Here is an 18,219-nt window from a genome sequence, read left to right on the forward strand (position 1 = left end):
GCTGTATTTGCTCATACATCAAAAATCCACCAAGTCCAATAAGTAGAAATCCAAGTATCCTGAATCCAAACATGCAAACGTTTCAAACGTCCAGGAATGACAAAGTCGAAAGACACACCATTTTCCATCCAGGAATGGAGGGTGTATCCCACAAAATGAGTCAATCGGATACATGACAGGTCCCCTTTATGCTGGCTACCCGTCGAAAAAATTTGATAAATTTTATTGAGAGACCAGCTTACCAGATCCATGGTTTTCAGAGTTCGGATGATATGAAGAAAGTACTCAGAAAGACAAGACATAGCAAAGCAGAAGAGGGGGAGGGGGGGGGGTGAATTTATTTAGAATACTTCAAAATCTATCGATCAAAACATCGATCAAAAGCCAATCTGGCTGCCAATCTCTATCAATTAATCTCTATATATTTTTTATATGTAAGCTCCATCTATATCTTTCTATCTAAATACTTAAAACATATATACAGGGAACATAGATGTTCACTACTTTCTGCCACATACAATATGGCGGTGACGTTAACGTACAAACCTGCGCCCTATGACGCGTCTACGTATTTAATGTGTATGGGTTTTGCTCTATGAGCTTGACGCATTGGTGTTGCCGGACCCATCACTACTGGACACCGAACCATCACAAGTACCTCTGACCTAGTCTCTCTGCCTGATCCCCTGGTTACCCTTGTCTGAGTGTGTGCATTGCTGGAAATAGACCTCGGACCGCTTCTGGATTCCCACTCTGTCTCACCCTCTGGTACCTCAGCTTGTCTCTGATCTCCTTTGCATGAATTTGGACTGTTCCCTGGATTTCCCCAGCTCAGTTACACACCTCTCAAAAACACAGCCTCAAAGAATACAATCTGCAAGCCTCCTGGACCTACTGCTTAGATTCTGTCGCAAACCAGATTCAAGAAAGGTTAGTGGCCTCTATTCTTTGTGCACAATTAACCACTGGATCATACAGCTACTAACCTTTCCTCTCTCCTTTTAGTGGTTCCTGAGTGCATTCCAGCCAGTTTCCAGTCTCTCTACACCTGCTGCTTAAATAAATCTTTAAAACTGCTCTTTATGTCTCAGCTGAATTATCAGGTTCTACCTTTGGTGCATTACAGGCCTTTGCATTAAGCAAGCCATCCTGCACGGCTGTTTGTAATGTAGTGTGCCAGTAACATGAATATTGGACTGAATAGTTTAATTAATATTTTTTTATATTTTTCTTTCCATTTTTTTCACCAAGGATTGGGATGCAGCGTTCTACATAGGGATATGAAAAGGACCTGTCTGGAGAGCAAAAAGAAGCTTGGGGAAAGAGTGGTAGGAGAAATAATTGTGGGGATTCAGTGAAGGGGAAGAAGCAAAGGCCAACGGAAGTAAGAGAAAGTGGAAAAGGATAACCTAAAGAACACAAACCTAACTGAAGCTTAAAGCTAAGGAGAAATAGTTGCCTGCTTGAAGGACAGGAGGAACATCTGGATAAGTCCCCCCACATCCTCCCCAGTTGCTGCCAGCAAGTTCTCTACCCTTGAAGGATGGCCTCCAACTTCATGGACATCATCAAACAGGGCTATGTACGAATGCGGAGCCGGAAGCTGGGGGTTTGTGTGTTTTAACTCCACTAATATTTCATCATGTCATATCTGAAGGGAATGCTACTAAGGCTTTGTTCACCTTGCAGGTCATTATACTCAATTCTATTTTATTTTTTGAGGTAGCCATTCATACTTCTGTCTGAATGGTTCAAGACCCCAATGCGACCCGCAAGTGCAGATACCAGGAGACCTCACACAGCAGCGCTGTTTTAAGGAAGCAATGCTGAATGCAATTCTAGAGGTATTAAAGTTTCATATAACACTGAAAAGATAAAACGCAGATACCGATGGCATCTCTTGCTATTATTAGAAAGCTATTGAGCAATGGGAGCTGACATTAAGACCACATCACAGCAAGAAGAAGTAAGCTAAGAACAAAGCGGCACATCTATTAACAGTGGTCTTTTATGGACCGCTAACTGCTACTACTGTGTGTGGATGTGTAGTGAGATCCAGGATAGTGATGTAAAAGATGGATAAAATGTGACATGCCTGTTCAGACTGCGGACCTTTTGAAAAATGTCCAATGCATATCCAAATTAGTACTACGTATCAAAGTGGCAGAAATCTAATTTCTTTTTTTTTTTTTTTGGATGAAAAGGTCGTTCACACTGCCATGAAAAAAAACATATATGGGTCACATAATATTAGTAGGGGAGTGCTGGCCTAGTGGTTAGAGCAGTGCGCTTGCACTCAGAGAAGGATGCAAGTACCCGGTTCGATCCCCACTGCCTGCACTCTGGGTCCCTGAGCAAGACCCTTAACCCCAGATTGCTCCCAGGGCGCCGCACAGTGGCAGCCCCCTGCTCCCCAAGGGGATGGGTTAAAAGCAGAGAAACCACATTTTGTTGCTTTGTACTTGTGACAGTGCAATGACAATAAAGTTGAATTCTATTCTATATGGGCAGAAGGATAAAAATTTGGTCACATTTCCCTGCAGAGTGAAAGTAGCCTTAGGTCAGTGGTTCCCAAACTTTTCTTGGTGGTCCCCCTGTGATTTAAAAGACAGTTTCCATGCCCCGTTCCAACCAAGCTTTTCGACAGCTGAACAAAGTCAACTGCAGTAAAATATGTAACAATAAAATAAACTGCAATCTTCTTTAAATCACAAAACTACCCATTTTAAAGTATAATTTTAAGTTTAACAGTATATTTTACTGTCATTGAATTCAACATTGCCATCAATATATATATTTTAAATAACCTCTCAAAATTGGTTATTTATCCTGCCCATTTCTGTAAAATAGCGGGCGGCCCACTTTGGTAACCACTGCCTTAGAGTATTGCTTGTATTGAATCTTGATTTTGTATAGTTTGCTTGTTATTTGTATTTATATTTCTTCCAATAAACGTCTCATTTATTTAATATAAACTTGCAATAGTTTTTACATATCTTATTTAATTTTTTTAAACAGACTTATATTTGTGTTTATTTGTAATAAAAAAATTTAAATCCTGAATGTGGAATTAAGTATTCTAAAGATTTTTAAGCCGTACTATAGTTCAGTTCACTTAGTTGTTTTTCATCCCTGTAAAAATACATATAGAGTTATCCAGTTAGCAGGAAAAGTTATTTCTTTGACTTAATTCACTTAATGAAATGTTATTTCTTTCTTCTTTCTTTCACTTTATTTTTAGTAAATTATCAAACATTAAACACAGGAAACAGTAAAAAAAACAACAACGATAAACAAACAAACCCACAATTTACCAAAAAAAAGGAATAGGCTGAAGGAAAGCTTATTATTGCATACCCTGTTTTATACTTACGACCTTAACAACCTACCAGGTTCTTTACAGTAGCTACATATATAAATATTGAAATCTACATAACACAGTATTTTATCATTTTAAATTTTAAAGCCCTTTTAAAATTCACCAAGAAAGGACATAACCTTAAATCATCATTCAATTCATTGCACAGTTTTACACCAATAACTGAAACACATCTAGACTTTATCTGGCTCTTCTCTTTTGCACATTCAAATATAAACAAACCTCGCAAATTATATTTATTCTCTCTTAACTTAAATAATTTCTGAATACCAGAAGGAAGACTTTTGTTCACTGCTTTATACATTATTTCCAGTATTTTTATATAAACAATGTCTTTGAATTTTAATGTGTTGCTTTGAATGAAGAGTTTATCAGTTGGTTCACGGTATCCCACCTTATTAATAAGCCTTATAGCTTTTTTTGCAACTTAACTAACTTATCAATAATTGTTTTATTTGCAATTCCCCATACTTCTGAACAATAAGACAAATAAGGCATGACCAAGGAGGAATATATAATATGCAGGCCTTTGATATTTATTAAATCTTTTATTTTAAACAATATTCTGATTGTTTCATTTCATTGTTTAATATATTCTATGTGAGGCTTCCAACTAAATTTATTGTCTATAATAATCCCTAAAAATTTTGTCTCATAAACTCTTTCAATTTCAACTCCATTTATGCATAACTTTACATCGTTATGAACCTGATTACCAGAGAATACCATAAATTTAGTTTTCCCTTCATTTAAAGACAATTTATTATAATCAAACCATGTTTTCAACTCAGCTAACTCTTTTTCTATCGTTTTTATTATTTCATCCAAATTTTTCCCAGAAAAAAATAGATTTGTATCATCAGCAAACATTATAAACTTTAAAATACTGGATACTGCAAAAATATAATTTAAATAAAGTATAAATAATTTAGGTCCTAGGACTGAGCCTTGGGGAAGACCACATTTTACTATGCCTGTTTGTGACTTTGTGTTATTGATTTGTTCATATTGCAATCTATTACTTAGATAACTTTTAAACCACTGATATGTAACCACCCGTAGGCCATACAGTTTACATTTACCTGATAGTCGTTCATGGTCAATAGTATCAAATGCTTTACATAAGTCAATAAACGCACCTACGGTATTAAGTTTTTGGTACACTGCTGCAGCAATATGCTCCACAAACTCCATCACAGCTAAAGTTGTGGAGCAGTTGTTCCTGAAGCCGTACTGGTGCTCATTCAATAAATTATTTTTATTAAGAAAGGAGTTCAGCCTTTTTATAAATTATGTTTAATAAATAATGTTTAAGAAATGTTATATAAATAAATTCTACACAATGATGGTTTCAAGCCTTTATTTCTATTAATTATGATGATTTTCTGCTCACAACTAAACAAAATTGAGGACTAGAATATTTATTACAACAGACCAATAAAAAACTGTTTTGACACTAATATGTGGGCTTAATAAAACATGTTTATCATCTGCTTAAGAAGGTGCTTTTCCATTGCTTGCAGAAAGCTTTTGAAAAATTGCTTTTCTAAACATTGGGGCTTTCAAAAGCCCAGGGCACATTTCGATTCAAATTTACATGGGTAATTTAAGTTTTGTGGGACTTTAGTTAAAGACGTATGTTGCAAAATTAAGTAAAGCTACTCATTTGAGAACATAATAATTCCATAAATTCTGTCCTACTAACTGTCATGTTCGGCTTTAAATGTTTGGCCCACATGCAGAAACACTCAGGGGAAACAGGTCAGATCTCAAGAGTTTTATTTAACAGAAACGCGGGATCACGAGGAAGATCTGTCGCCGCAGATCGGGGAGCAGTGGGTAACCAAAGTCTGGAGACAGGGTCAGTCTGAAGGAGAGGAAGACACGGTTAATTGAGGGAGAAGCTACGGTAACGTTACGGGGAATCGTAAGCTTACCACAGAGCACGGGAACCGAATCGAGGAGGTAGTGGTGTGGACTCAGCCCGGCCTGCGGATGTAGTGACAGGCGTCCGGGAGAACTGTGGGCGGAGGCGGATGGGGTCCGAGCAGCACCGGCGGGTCCAGGGATCCGGAATGAACAGAGGAAGGAACTAGAAGAGTCCGAGGTGACCAGGGTGAATCCGGGGAGGGGAAGCTCGCGCCCAACTTGGTACCACCAAGGGAGTCTTGAGGAGGAGATCGCCAGAGCAGAATCTGAGCGGTTGTGGATTCGGGAGCCTGGTCTTCACAGCGCAGAGTCACACGAGAGAAGGGTTCCAAAGACACGAGTGCACTGGAGAAAACACAGGAAACAAGGATTAGATCCAAAAACGTTGATCGAAAAACTCACGGGTCTGAAGCTCAGGTGGAAGTTTCTGGCCTTTAGGCATACTGCGACAAGGTAACACTCTGGCATCCTCCCTCTGTTCGAGCACGGTTCTTATAGTGCGGCCCGGTGCTGCTGAAGTGTCTGCAGGTGTGTGCACTCCGCCCACCCGTTAACCACGAACACCTGTGGAGAGAATGGAGGCAGCAGAGCCAGCAGCAAGCTGCACGGCCCTGCTGACTGAGTCCTGACACCACCCCCCCCCCTCAAGGGTCACCTCCTGGCGACCCAGAAGAGGAAGTGGAGGGAAGGGAGGAGAGAAAGGAGTCAATGAGGAAACGGTCAGGAATGGAGGAGCCGGGTAGCCAGGACCTATCCTCAGGACCGCGGCCAACCCAGTCCACGAGGTATTGGAAACCTCTACCTCGTGGACGGGAGGCCATGATCCGTTGGATTTGGCGTCCGTGGTGGTCCTGGGTGGGTGGAGGGGGTTCGGCCGGAGGGCACAGAGGACTGGAGGTAACGGGCTTGATCTGGGACACATGGAAGGTAGGGTGGACGCGGGAGTGAGACGGGAGACGCAGACGGACAGAGGTGGGGCTGACAATGGAGACAATCTCGTAAGGACCAGTGAAGTGTGGAGACAGCTTGCGGGAGGCGGCTCGGGAGGGAAGGTCCCTGGTGGAAAGCCAGACTCGCTGGCCGGGGTGGTAACTGGGGGCTGGGACTCGTTTGCGGTCAGCGAATCGGCGGTTCTGTTCGGTGGTGCGATTGAGGGCTTGAATGGTCTGGTTCCAGAAGTCCTTACTGCGCTTAATGTGTTCTTGAACTGAGGGGATCTGTCGGTTGTCCTCTGGGAGTAACGGGGGCTGATAACCTAAGGAGATCTCAAAAGGGGATAGTCTGGCGGCAGTGGAAACGTGGCTGTTGTGGGCGTACTCAATCCATGAGAGATATTTATTCCAGTCTGAGGGATTATTGGAGGTGAGACAGCGGAGGGCGGTCTCCAGCTCCTGGTTCATTCGTTCTGTCTGACCGTTGGTCTGCGGGTGATAACCGGAGGTTAGTGTATACCGGGCCCCAAGGGCCACAACGAACTCCTTCCACACCCGCGAGATGAACTGAGGACCACGGTCAGACAGAATCTCCTGAGGTATACCATGCAGGCGGAATACGTGTTTAACCAGGAGCTGGGCCGTTTGGAGAGCTGAGGGGAGTCTTCTGAGGGGAATGAGGTGGCAGGCCTTAGAGAACCGGTCAATAACGGTGAGTATGGTGGTCATGCCTTGTGACGAGGGGAGACCGGTGACAAAATCCAGAGCGATATGGGACCAGGGGCGCTCAGGGACAGGTAAGGGCTGGAGGAGACCTGCCGGGGGTCGGTTTGAGGTCTTGTTTTTGGCACACACGGGACACGAGAGGACAAATTGTCTGACATCACGGGACATAGTAGGCCACCAGAACCGACGGGAAAGGAACACTCGGGTGCGATGGATGCCAGGGTGAGCGGAGAACTTCTGCGCGTGAGCCCATTGGATGACCCGGGACCTGGCAGAAGAGGGAACATAGGTTCGATTGGGGGGGCCAGTACCCGGGTCAGGCTCTGACTGTTGGGCTCGGGAAATAAGGTCCTGAACCTCCCACTGGAGGGCTCCGCACACACATGACGAGGGGAGGATGGTTGCTGGTTCCTTCACGGAGTCAGGGGGTGAAAACATGTGGGACAGGGCGTCGGGTTTTAGGTTCTTAGAACCGGGGCGATAGGAAATGGACAGATTGAAGCGGGAAAAGAAAAGGGACCAGCGGGCCTGTCTGGGGTTCAACCGTCTTGCCGTCTGGATGTAGGCCAGGTTCTTGTGGTCTGTCCAAATGAGTACGGGCTGCTCGGACCCCTCTAGCCAGTGACGCCACTCCTCCAAGGCGAGCTTGATGGCTAGTAGCTCACGATCCCCGACATCATAATTCCTCTCCGCCGGGGACAGACGTCTGGAGAAGAAGGCGCAGGGATGTAGTTTCTGGTCTTGGTCAGAGTTCTGAGACAGAACTGCGCCCACCCCTCTATCAGAGGCGTCTATCTCCACAACAAACTGCTTCTTGGGGTCTGGGTGGATCAGAATGGGTGCTTGAGAGAACCTTGTCTTTAGGGCAGAGAACGCAGAGTCAGCTTCAGAGTTCCATGAGTAAGAGGTCTTGACGGAAGTGAGGGCGTGGAGAGGGGCGGCGATCTGACTGTACCCCCTGATGAAGCGTCTGTAGAAGTTGGCGAACCCTAGGAATCGTTATAACTCTCTTCTGGTCTTGGGCACCGGCCAGTCAAGGACCACCTTGATCTTTTTGGGTCAGATCGAACCCGCCCCCCTTCTAGGATGAGTCCGAGAAACGAGACAGAGGGCTTGTGAAACTCGCATTTCTCTGCTTTGACAAATAACTTGTTTTCCAGGAGGCGTTGGAGAACTGCACGGACATGTTGACGGTGTTCTGTTGGGTCTTGGGAATAAATGAGAATGTCATCCAGGTACACAAACTCGAATATATTCAGGTTATCTCGGAGGACATCATTCACCAGGGCCTGAAACACTGCTGGGGCATTGCACAGGCCGAACGGCATAACCTGGTACTCGAAGTGTCTGAGTGGCGTCTTAAAAGCAGTCTTCCACTCATCTCCCCGGCGGACCCGCACTAAGTGGTAAGCATTACGCAAGTCTAGCTTAGTGAAGATGGTCGCAGACTGAACCGGTTCGAGGGCGGATGAGAGGAGGGGGAGGGGATACTTGTTCTTCACCGTTATGGCGTTTAAACCCCGATAACCAATACATGGGCGAAGGGAACCATCCTTCTTAGAAACGAAGAAAAACCCTGCCCCTAGAGGTGAAGATGAGGCACGGATTAGTCCAGCAGCTAAAGACTCCTTAATATATTTCTCCAGGGCCTGACGCTCCCCCTGAGAAATATTGTAAAGGCGGCTAGACGGCAACGGAGCACCAGGCAAGAGGTCGATCGCACAATCGTAGGGGCGATGGGGCGGAAGCGAACTAGCTTGGGTCTTGCAAAAAACTTGCCTGAGGTCGTGATAGCACTCGGGCACTAGTTTTAAAACCTCAGAGTCAAGCTGAGGAACAGGCTGTGTGCAAGCCTGTGACGAGGGAACAGCTCACTGTAGACAGGTGGCGTGACACCCAGGCAACCAGGTCTCCACCCGTCACTCCGCCCAATTGATGTGCGGATTATGATGCTGTAACCAAGGAAACCCCAGGACAACGGGGGCGTGTTTAACGGGAAAAACTAAGAAAGAGATCCGTTCTCTATGATTACCGGACACCACAAGTTCAAGGGGATTCGTTCTGTGGGTTATACACGGGAGAACCCCGCCGTCCAGGGCAGAAATCTGGAGAGGTGAACTTAAAGGAACTGTCTCCAGCTTAGCCTGGAGGACAAACGAATGCTCGATTAAATTAAAATCACACCCTGAATCCACTAGGGCGGATAACTTAAACGTGTCTCCGACAGACACAATCGCCGCTTGCAGGCAAAGACGCGGAGGAGAAGAAAACGTAAACTTAGGCTGGTCCGCCGGTTTCTCCGCTAGAACCGACGGACCTGATCTTTTAGCTGATCTGGACACTCCTTAATAAAGTGAGCGGGAGAAGCACAATAAAGGCAGAGCTTCGCGCTCATGCGTTTCTGCTGCTCATCATCAGACAGCCTAAGCCGACCCAACTGCATGGGTTCCGGCGGGGAGGGAGGCGCTGCAGCGGGTCTGAGAGGGGTCCGCTCGGTTGGAGCCGGCCGGAACACCGACAATCTCTCGGGGCGGCTCCTACCGCGCGCCCGTAAGCGATTGTCTAAGCGCACCGCCAACGCGATGTATTCATTTAAGGTGGCGGGTTGCTCTACTCGAGCCAGCTCGTCCTTTAGGGACTCATCGAGAGCCTGGAGAAAGACAGATCTTAAAGCGCGCTCCTCCCAGCCCGTCACAGCCGCCACGGTACGAAACTCTATGGCAAAGTCTGCTACCCGTCTGCCCCGTTGTCTAAGAGTCAGGAGCCGCTGTGAATCCTGTGCCTCGTCTGATTCGGCTGCAAAGACCGTCTTAAACTCAGCTATGAACTCGTTAAATGTGCAGCAGAACTGTTGACAATTAGGGACAATTTGTGCTCGGCCCGTTAACAGCCGCAGCACAAAAGAGATCTTAGAGTGGTCAAGAGTGAAGGTTTGTGGTGAATTATTGAAAGCTAGGGAGCACTGGAACAAAAAACCCTGACAATCACCCGCCTCGCCGGAGTACTTCTCCGGAGTGAGCGAGGGGGTTCCGGGGACATGATCTGACGTCATAGCTGACGCGGCCTCGGGGGAGGGGTTAGGAGGCTCGGACGGAGTAGGCTGGAGGCTAGCATTTAGCATACCGGTTAGCTGGTTAAGCTGGGCCGCAAAACCCTGCATCTGACTCTGCAACCCCAACATCGAGGATTCTAACCCTCGGATCTGATCCTGTTGAGCTGTATACGCCCTACCGAGTGTCTCTGCCGAGTCTGTTTGGCCAGAGTGTTCTTCTGTCATGTTCGGCTTTATATGTTTGGCCCACATGCAGAAACACTCAGGGGAAACAGGTCAGATCTCAAGAGTTTTATTTAACAGAAACGCGGGATCACGAGGAAGATCTGTCGCCGCAGTTCGGGGAGCAGCGGGTAACCAAAGTCTGGAGACAGGGTCAGTCTGAAGGAGAGGAAGACACGGTTAATTGAGGGAGAAGCTACGGTAACGTTACGGGGAATCGTAAGCTTACCACAGAGCACGGGAACCGAACCGAGGAGGTAGTGGTGTGGACTCAGCCCGGCCTGCGGATGTAGTGACAGGCGTCTGGGAGAACTGTGGGCGGAGGCGGATGGGGTCCGAGCAGCACCGGCGGGTCCAGGGATCCGGAATGAACAGAGGAAGGAATCAGAAGGGTGAATCCGGGGAGGGGAAGCTCGCGCCCAACTTGGTACCACCAAGGGAGTCTTGAGGAGGAGATCGCCAGAGCAGAATCTGAGCGGATGTGGATTCGGGAGCCTGGTCTTCACAGCGCAGAGTCACACGAGAGAAGGGTTCCAAAGACACGAGTGCACTGGAGAAAACACAGGAAACAAGGATTAGATCCAAAAACGGGGATCGAAAAACTCACGGGTCTGAAGCTCAGGTGGAGGTTTCTGGCCTTTAGGCATACTGCGACAAGGTAACACTCTGGCATCCTCCCTCTGTTCGAGCACGGTTCTTATAGTGCGGCCCGGTGCTGCTGAAGTGTGCACTCCGCCCACCCGTTAACCACGAACACCTGTGGAGAGAATGGAGGCAGCAGAGCCAGCAGCAAGCTGCACGGCCCTGCTGACTGAGTCCTGACACTAACCACTACCTTTAGCCCAACTAAAGGATACAGCTTTAGTTGGGCTTTGATTGCAGGCCTTTGCTTTCTTATTATAGCCACACACTGAACTGAAGGTGAAGTGCAGTTTTCTTCACAACTTCCCCATTTGTCATTAGGCTGATTAATGGTCTGTAATAATGGAAAACACATATTTAAATTCCCAAGGCTTCCTTTTACCATTATAACATACCCTGGGGCATCAAAGTCTGGGGCTTTTAGTGGAAATGGGGCTATGAAGATTATTTTCAAGAGGAATTTTTAATCTGACTAACAAGCCCCATCAGAATACATATTTGAATTTATTGAAAATGACTGTATGCAAGAAATGCTAACCAAGCTACTAGTTAACTGTAGTTAAATGTAACTAGGATCACAAGTAAATTTGTAGGATTTAGTGTGCTTTGTTCTGTTCAGATATATTCAGTGTGTATCACAAATCATGAATCTTCATTAAAGTCTGCTTGGTCAATATAATAAAACCACCTGCCCATTTCCGCTCATAAAATGTGCCTGTAGAGAAAATAAAAATGCTGCATATTTAGTAACTAGTGCTTCCTCTGTATGTGCCTGTGTAAATTCTCAGTTATCTGGGTCATCGCAACAGCAAACGGGCTTAAATAGGCAGTAACCGGACTTTCGTTCAGTTCTTTCTGAAAACGTTTCAACACCTATCCAGGAGTCTTTGTCAATTCTGGTTGTTGGCACGTGAGCAACCTGCAGTTGGTGCACAGCTGTTTTTTAGACATGGTGTCCCATCCTAAGTCTAATGGACTTGCGTCGCGAGTGGACCAATTGGTCACCTAAATGATGATGAGACTGCTGATGTAATCTCCTTCAAATGTGTTGGAGGACTGAGCTGTAAACACTGTGGAGTTGGAAGTGCAATACTCCCCCTCTGTTTAGTGATGGCTTTTCTTATTTGACCAAGATAGCTTCTTTCACCCCTCTTTCAAACCATCTGTTCTCCCTGTCCAAAATTTGGACATCATTGTTGTCAAAAGAGCGCCCTTTGTTCTTCAGATGCAAGTGGATTGCTGAATCTTGCCCCAAGCTTCTGGCCCTCCTGTGCTGAGCAGTCCTCACTGCATTGGACCACATACACAACTATCAGCTGTACCCAGGCGACGCCATTCCATGCATATATGGACTTTCAAAAATACATAAAGAAGGGGTGCCCAGACCCATTGTTATCAGCATTAACTCAGTAACATAAAACAGCGAATATTTCTATTGTTGGAAATATTGCGGAGGTGAAAAAAGGAAACCATGGAAAAGTGTTTAATCCATCCAATAATCCATTTTCCTACACACCTATCCCTATTGGGGTTGCGAAGGGTGCTGGTGCCTATCTCCAGCTGTCAACGGGCGAGAAGCGGGGTACACCCTGGACAGGTCGCCAGTCTATCGCAGAGACAACACAGAGAAAAACAGAACAAACAACCATTCTCGCACAACCTCACACCTAAGGAGAATTTAGAGAGGCCAATTAACCTAATAATCATGTTTTTGGATGTGGGAGGATGCCGGAGTACCAAGAGAGAACCCACACATGCACAGGGAGAACCTGCAAACTCCATGCAGAAAGGACTCGAACCCAGGACCTTCTTGCTGCAAGGCAACCGCGCTACCCATTGAGTAAAAGGGTTGGCTGCGGTAATGATATGCGGCTCTACTAAGTTGACTTCACTCTGTCTGACTACAACCATATTTGGAAAATTTGAGACTACTTTTCGAAATAAAAGCAATATGTTTGGGGCATATCGACCTAGTTTATTTTTAAGTTTTACACATATTGACTTCAGCTAGTTGAAATATTATTTTACTGCTTTATGTAATATTTTTTTTATTATTCAAGTGCAGTGGGTAGCACTGTTGCCTTACAGCAAGAAGGTTCAGGGTTCAAATCCAACCCTGGGTATTTCTGCATGGAGTTTGCATGTTCTCCCTGTGCATGCGTGGATTCTCTCTGGTTACTCCTTCCTTCCACAGTCCAAAAACATGACTGTTAGGTTAATTGGCTTCTCTAAATTGTCCTTAGGTGTGAGTGTGTTCGTGAATGGTTGCTTGTCTCTGTGTTGCCCTGCCACAGACTGGCGACCTGTCTAGGGTGTACCCCGCCTCTTGCCCGGTGAACGCTGGAGATAGGCACCAGCAACCCCCGCGACCCCATGAGGGATTAAACGGTTCAGAAAATGGATGGATGGATGGATATTCAGGTCTGCTGGTGATTATGGAAATATATATTTGTCACCCTTTTTAAAACAGGTGACTACTTTCACTTACAGATGACAGATGATGATCTCTAGATGTTACTCATCAAAGTCCATCTACATGATGTGGAATTTCAAAATAAATACCCTTCAGAACCTTTCAGTGGATACTGTCACTTTGGTCTGACAGTAGAACACCTCCAAATGTTGCTCAACAAATTTAATTGAGATCTGATGTGGAATTTCAAAATAAAGGCCTCTCAAAATCTCTCTATATATAGTCCCTTTGACCTAAGTTGCTTTCAATGTTGCTACTAAGCCTTACATTTTCAGTGGATACTGATACTTAAGCCTGACAGTAGAACACCTCCAGACGTTGCTCAACAAATTTCATCCAGATCTGATGTGGAATTTCAAAATAAAACCCACTCAAAATCTCTCTCTCTATATATAGTCACTTTGACCTAAGTTGCTGTCAATGTTGCTACTAACCCATATGTTTCAGTGGAAACTGTCACTTTAGCCTGACAGGAGAACACCTCCAAATGTTGCTCAATAAATTTCATATACATCTGATGTGGAATTTCAAAATAAAAGCCACTCAAAATCTCTATATATAGTCACCTTGACCTAAGTTGCTGTCAATGTCCCAGACCGCAGTCTGGGACGAGGGGATGATTTCCATCGGGAGATGGCCCAGTCCTCCTGTTTAGGTCCTCCCGATTATCCAGCATGCCACTATCATACTGCATGCGATGGTAAATCGCAGAAATCAGCCTCACGTTACAAAAGAGTGGGGGATGTGGGCAGAGAACTGAGCATGGAGCAAGAAGAGAGCTGGCAGACACAAAAATGCTCACGGTGAGCTCTGGCACTATTTGTAAAGACTGCAAACACAGAGGACGTGCGATGCTACTGCTCTGCATTTACTCTAATTTATAGAGTAAATGCACCAAGTTACAAAAAATTTAATTACATTACAAGATACATTGATGTTTTTAAATTATTAACATATAGACCTTTTATTGAATGTTAAGAGTGAGATTATGTTAATTTTCTCAGAGCGGGCAGGGTGGGTGGGACACTAGTGGCTTGACTGCAGCTGGTCCAAAATGCATTTGCTCTTCTCTTAACTGGTACCAGAAAATAAGAGCACATTTCCCCAGTTTTAGCAGCAATTCATTGGCTACTGGTTCACATTCTGTCAGGGTTCTGTGGTGGTGCCCGGTCTTGGTCACAACCTCCGAGCACTGCCTGCTGAAGCCTGCTCACCCTCCAACACTCAGCCTCCCTGCTTGACAGCCACCTAACCCGTGGCAAGCACTCCACCATAGATGGCCTGTCCACAGCACCTGCTCACTTTCCCCCTTGGCGGGTTCACTGCGTACTCGCGGTAAGCCTCACCTCACGTCTTACTCCCGTTGATCTTAGCCATTGTATTACCCTCTCACTCCTTGTCTGCAGAGTGTAAGCTCGTCTTCCTCATTCACACACGTTTCCCGAAGACTTCTCTCGTTACGCTCTGTAGTTGTGCAATAAACATTCTAAATCTGCCGTCAGTTGTCTCCTGAGTGTGTTCTGCATGTGGGTCAAGAAACTTAGCACCATGGCACATACGGATTGATTTTAAAAATTGTATTTGTATTTGTATTCATTGCCTTGCTTTCCAGGATCTGCCAGACCTATGTCATAGGCACACTCCCTCTCGTTTGCTCAGGTTGCCAGATCAGTTTTATTAGTTATTCACAAAACAGAGTGCAATGATGTAACCGCACAAACTCTGGATTCAAGTAGCTTTACATATAAGGCAGGCCGTTTAACTTTCTATGTTTAATGTTCTCTTAAAACATAGATTGAGGTGTTAGCTTTTGAAGTTTTTATTTTTGTGGATCGGCATTTTATTTTACATTTTGTTAGCTTTAACTTTTGATTCTGTTTTGAATTACTAGTTTTTAGATTATGTAAATGTTGAGTTGAGAATATTACTAGTTTTAAAAAGGGGGAAATGTGGTTGCTTTGCAAGCAGAAGTTTTTCAAAAACGGCTCAACCACATAACAATCTTTTTTCCCTAACTTTAACAAGAAAATATTGTAGTTAATAATAAAAGGCACAATATGATTTATCAGATTCACATCCAGGCAATGAAAACACCCCCCATTATAATTCATCTATGTCATGGTTTAAGTTTTGTCTGGCTTCTTTGTTATTTTGCAGTTCACTCAGCTCTCCCTCGGTCAGCTATTAGTCACACCTCTGGACACTAATTAGTTTTCATTCCCGTCACCTGCCAGGCTGCAATTACCCCTGATCTGTTGCCACCTGTGTTCACCTCTTTATAAGACTCACCTCATTCTGTTCTCGTCGCCGATTCATAGTGTTCACTCCCGCTCCGTCTCTGCCAGAATCCTTGTCAGCTCAGTTTTTGTTACAGTCAGCCAGAAGACTTACTTCAACTTTGTTTTTTGTTCCAGCCAGCCAATAGATTTTCTGTCAGCTTTGTTTTTGTTCCAGTCTCTGCCTAGATCCAGCTCAGCTCTGTTCCCACTCAAGTTCTCAACTCCAGTTCACGACTCCCGGGTTCCGTTCTGCTCTCAAGTTCCTACTCTTGTTCTCAACTCCTGTTGAGCTGTTCTAGTCTCAAGTCCTCGGCTCTGATGTTCTGGTCTCAAGTCCTCGGCTCAGATGTTCTGGTCTCAAGTCCTCGGCTCTGATGTTCTGGTCTCAAGTCCTCGGCTCTGATGTTCTGGTCTCAAGTCCTCGGCTCAGATGCTCCGTCCTGGTCTCAAGTCTTCGTCTCCAGAGTTCCTCCCGGTCAGTCTATCAACACGCCTCCTGCCGGTCAACTTCTGCACCCTACACCTCCGTCTGCTGTAAGACTCTGGGTTCCATCGTCATTCATCTTCCACACTATTCAATAAACTCACTCCTAAGAACTAGCTCTGTGTGTGCGTGCTGTGCCTGGGTTCATCCTAGAAAAATATCATGACAATCTATGGGTTTGTTTATCAATGTAGATCTATAACCTCATTGGTGAATCAGGCTGAGTTTAATCCAGCCTATATGGTCCGACATTTTTCCCTCAGCCGCAACACTTGAAGCACACAGGGGTTTGTGCTTCATCTTTACGCATGATCCAACTACTGATGTTTCCCTGTTTTCAGCTCCATGCACTTCTACACTGTTATAGTTCATAACATGGGCGTAGGTTTGTATAGGGACCATAGGGACATGTCCCTACCAATAATTCGATGTGAATAACATGTTTATAATTTACAATACATCGTTGTTACAGCAGTCGCTTTTTTCCTCTCGCAGCTCCGCTGCTTGGCGGCGGCTGCTGCTGCAGCCATAGATATCCATAATAAAGGCTTTATTATGGATATCTATGGCTGCAGCTCCGTCTGCCAGCCTGCGTGTCCAGTCGGTCTTTCCTGTCGCTTTAACTTAGCAGCACACGTAACTGTGCTGTGTGCTGTTTAACTCCACTCTCATTGGTTGTTTTGCCTTAAGTCCCGCCTTCTCTCTCCCTGGTTGGTTGTTTTCTAGTGCGTGCATGTGCGTGCATGCTTGCAGCGCGAAATTTAAATTTAATTTACACTAGAATACTGCGGTTACTACAACGATTAAAAAAAATATATTATCCACGCTATAACAGGCGATAGAAGAAGCAGGAGAGAGTAGTTTTCATTTGTGGAACTTAAGAAATGTAAGTAACCAACGTTAGCATCTTAAAATAATATTTAATTCTGAAGTATAATACATTTTATCAACAAAAATATTCAGTATCAGGCAGGAGTTCTGAAGACTGCTGGAAAAATCGACAAGCAAAGAATGTAAGCTTTCAAAAAATCCCTTTAAGGCGGTTCAGATATAAATAGCAGGTGTTATTCGTTTTATAGAGTATAACAATACGAGATGGTGCCTAAACATTGCTATTTTTTGTTTAGAAAGCATAATTAGGGTTCTACATAATAATAGTGCTATTTAATTATTTCTACTTTTGGAAATAGGATAAAGTACAAACAGAGGAACACATTGGTTTGATTTTACATAGATTTCCACACAGTCCATAAGTAAATTAGTACAAATATTAGTGTCCGGTAAAAATGCTTGAATCTGGCTGTTTATTTTGGAGATTATTACATTACGGATAAGATAGTGTTATATTTTATTTTAATAATTGTTAAAAGCGATTTTATATTTGAATAAACTTAGGCTCATGCTTAGTGTTGTGATTGTAGATGATGCCACCAAAAATGAAAAGAGACATAAGGAGCTATTTTAACTCTCAGACAGTAAGTATCATAGGATGATATAAAAGGTTGTGTTACATTTAATCCTTTAATACTAAAAACACACTTGTATAATAGTAACATTATATGATTATAGGAAACACAGATATCCAGTAATAATGATGCAGGGCAGCTTGGAGGTGAAGCAGCTGGCCCTTCAGTGCTTCAGGTGATGTCTAATTTATTTTAATTACAAATTAAGGAGCAGCTTTTTATTTATATACAATATATATAGTGCTTATAAAATTTGTATTAATGTAGCAAAAAATACTGCTTTTCTCTTTAAACGAAATGTCCCCGATGCTCATGTCAAGTATAAAAAAATAGGGGCATGCATACTGCGTAGGACCAATGACATCAAACCAATGAAACTTGATGCAGCCTTGATGCATTACTCTGGTGGGTAATTACGCAAGCCAAGGGCTGAGTTTGAAGATGTTCTTTGAGCATGTTTTGTTTGTGGTCGGAGCAGACGGGATGATTCAATTCTGCTTCAATTTTAGTCCACTAATAGTCTTAAATGGGGTATCCTATAGGAAATATAGCACTTTTTATTCATTGTGTTGTGCATTTATACACTGTTTAAAGTTATTTAATGTTTAATAAATAACTCTCTCTCTGTTAGGCAT

At 44.3% G+C, this 18,219-nt stretch overlaps 1 protein-coding gene across 1 annotated transcript in view; it reads left to right on the forward strand.

Moving 5' to 3' along the window:
• The first annotated feature begins 588 nt into the window (after positions 1 to 588).
• dok4 (docking protein 4) overlaps positions 589 to 18,219 on the forward strand; it is a 118,099-nt gene continuing 100,468 nt past the window's right edge. Inside the window, exon 1 of the mRNA XM_036133064.1 lies at positions 589 to 1,609. Within this exon, the coding sequence (XP_035988957.1) occupies positions 1,544 to 1,609 (66 nt within the window). The 5' untranslated portion in view covers positions 589 to 1,543. The remainder of the gene's footprint in view (positions 1,610 to 18,219) is intronic.

This window comes from Fundulus heteroclitus, unplaced genomic scaffold (genome assembly GCF_011125445.2).
Source record: "Fundulus heteroclitus isolate FHET01 unplaced genomic scaffold, MU-UCD_Fhet_4.1 scaffold_57, whole genome shotgun sequence".
In the NCBI taxonomy this organism is placed as follows: Eukaryota; Metazoa; Chordata; class Actinopteri; order Cyprinodontiformes; family Fundulidae; genus Fundulus; species Fundulus heteroclitus.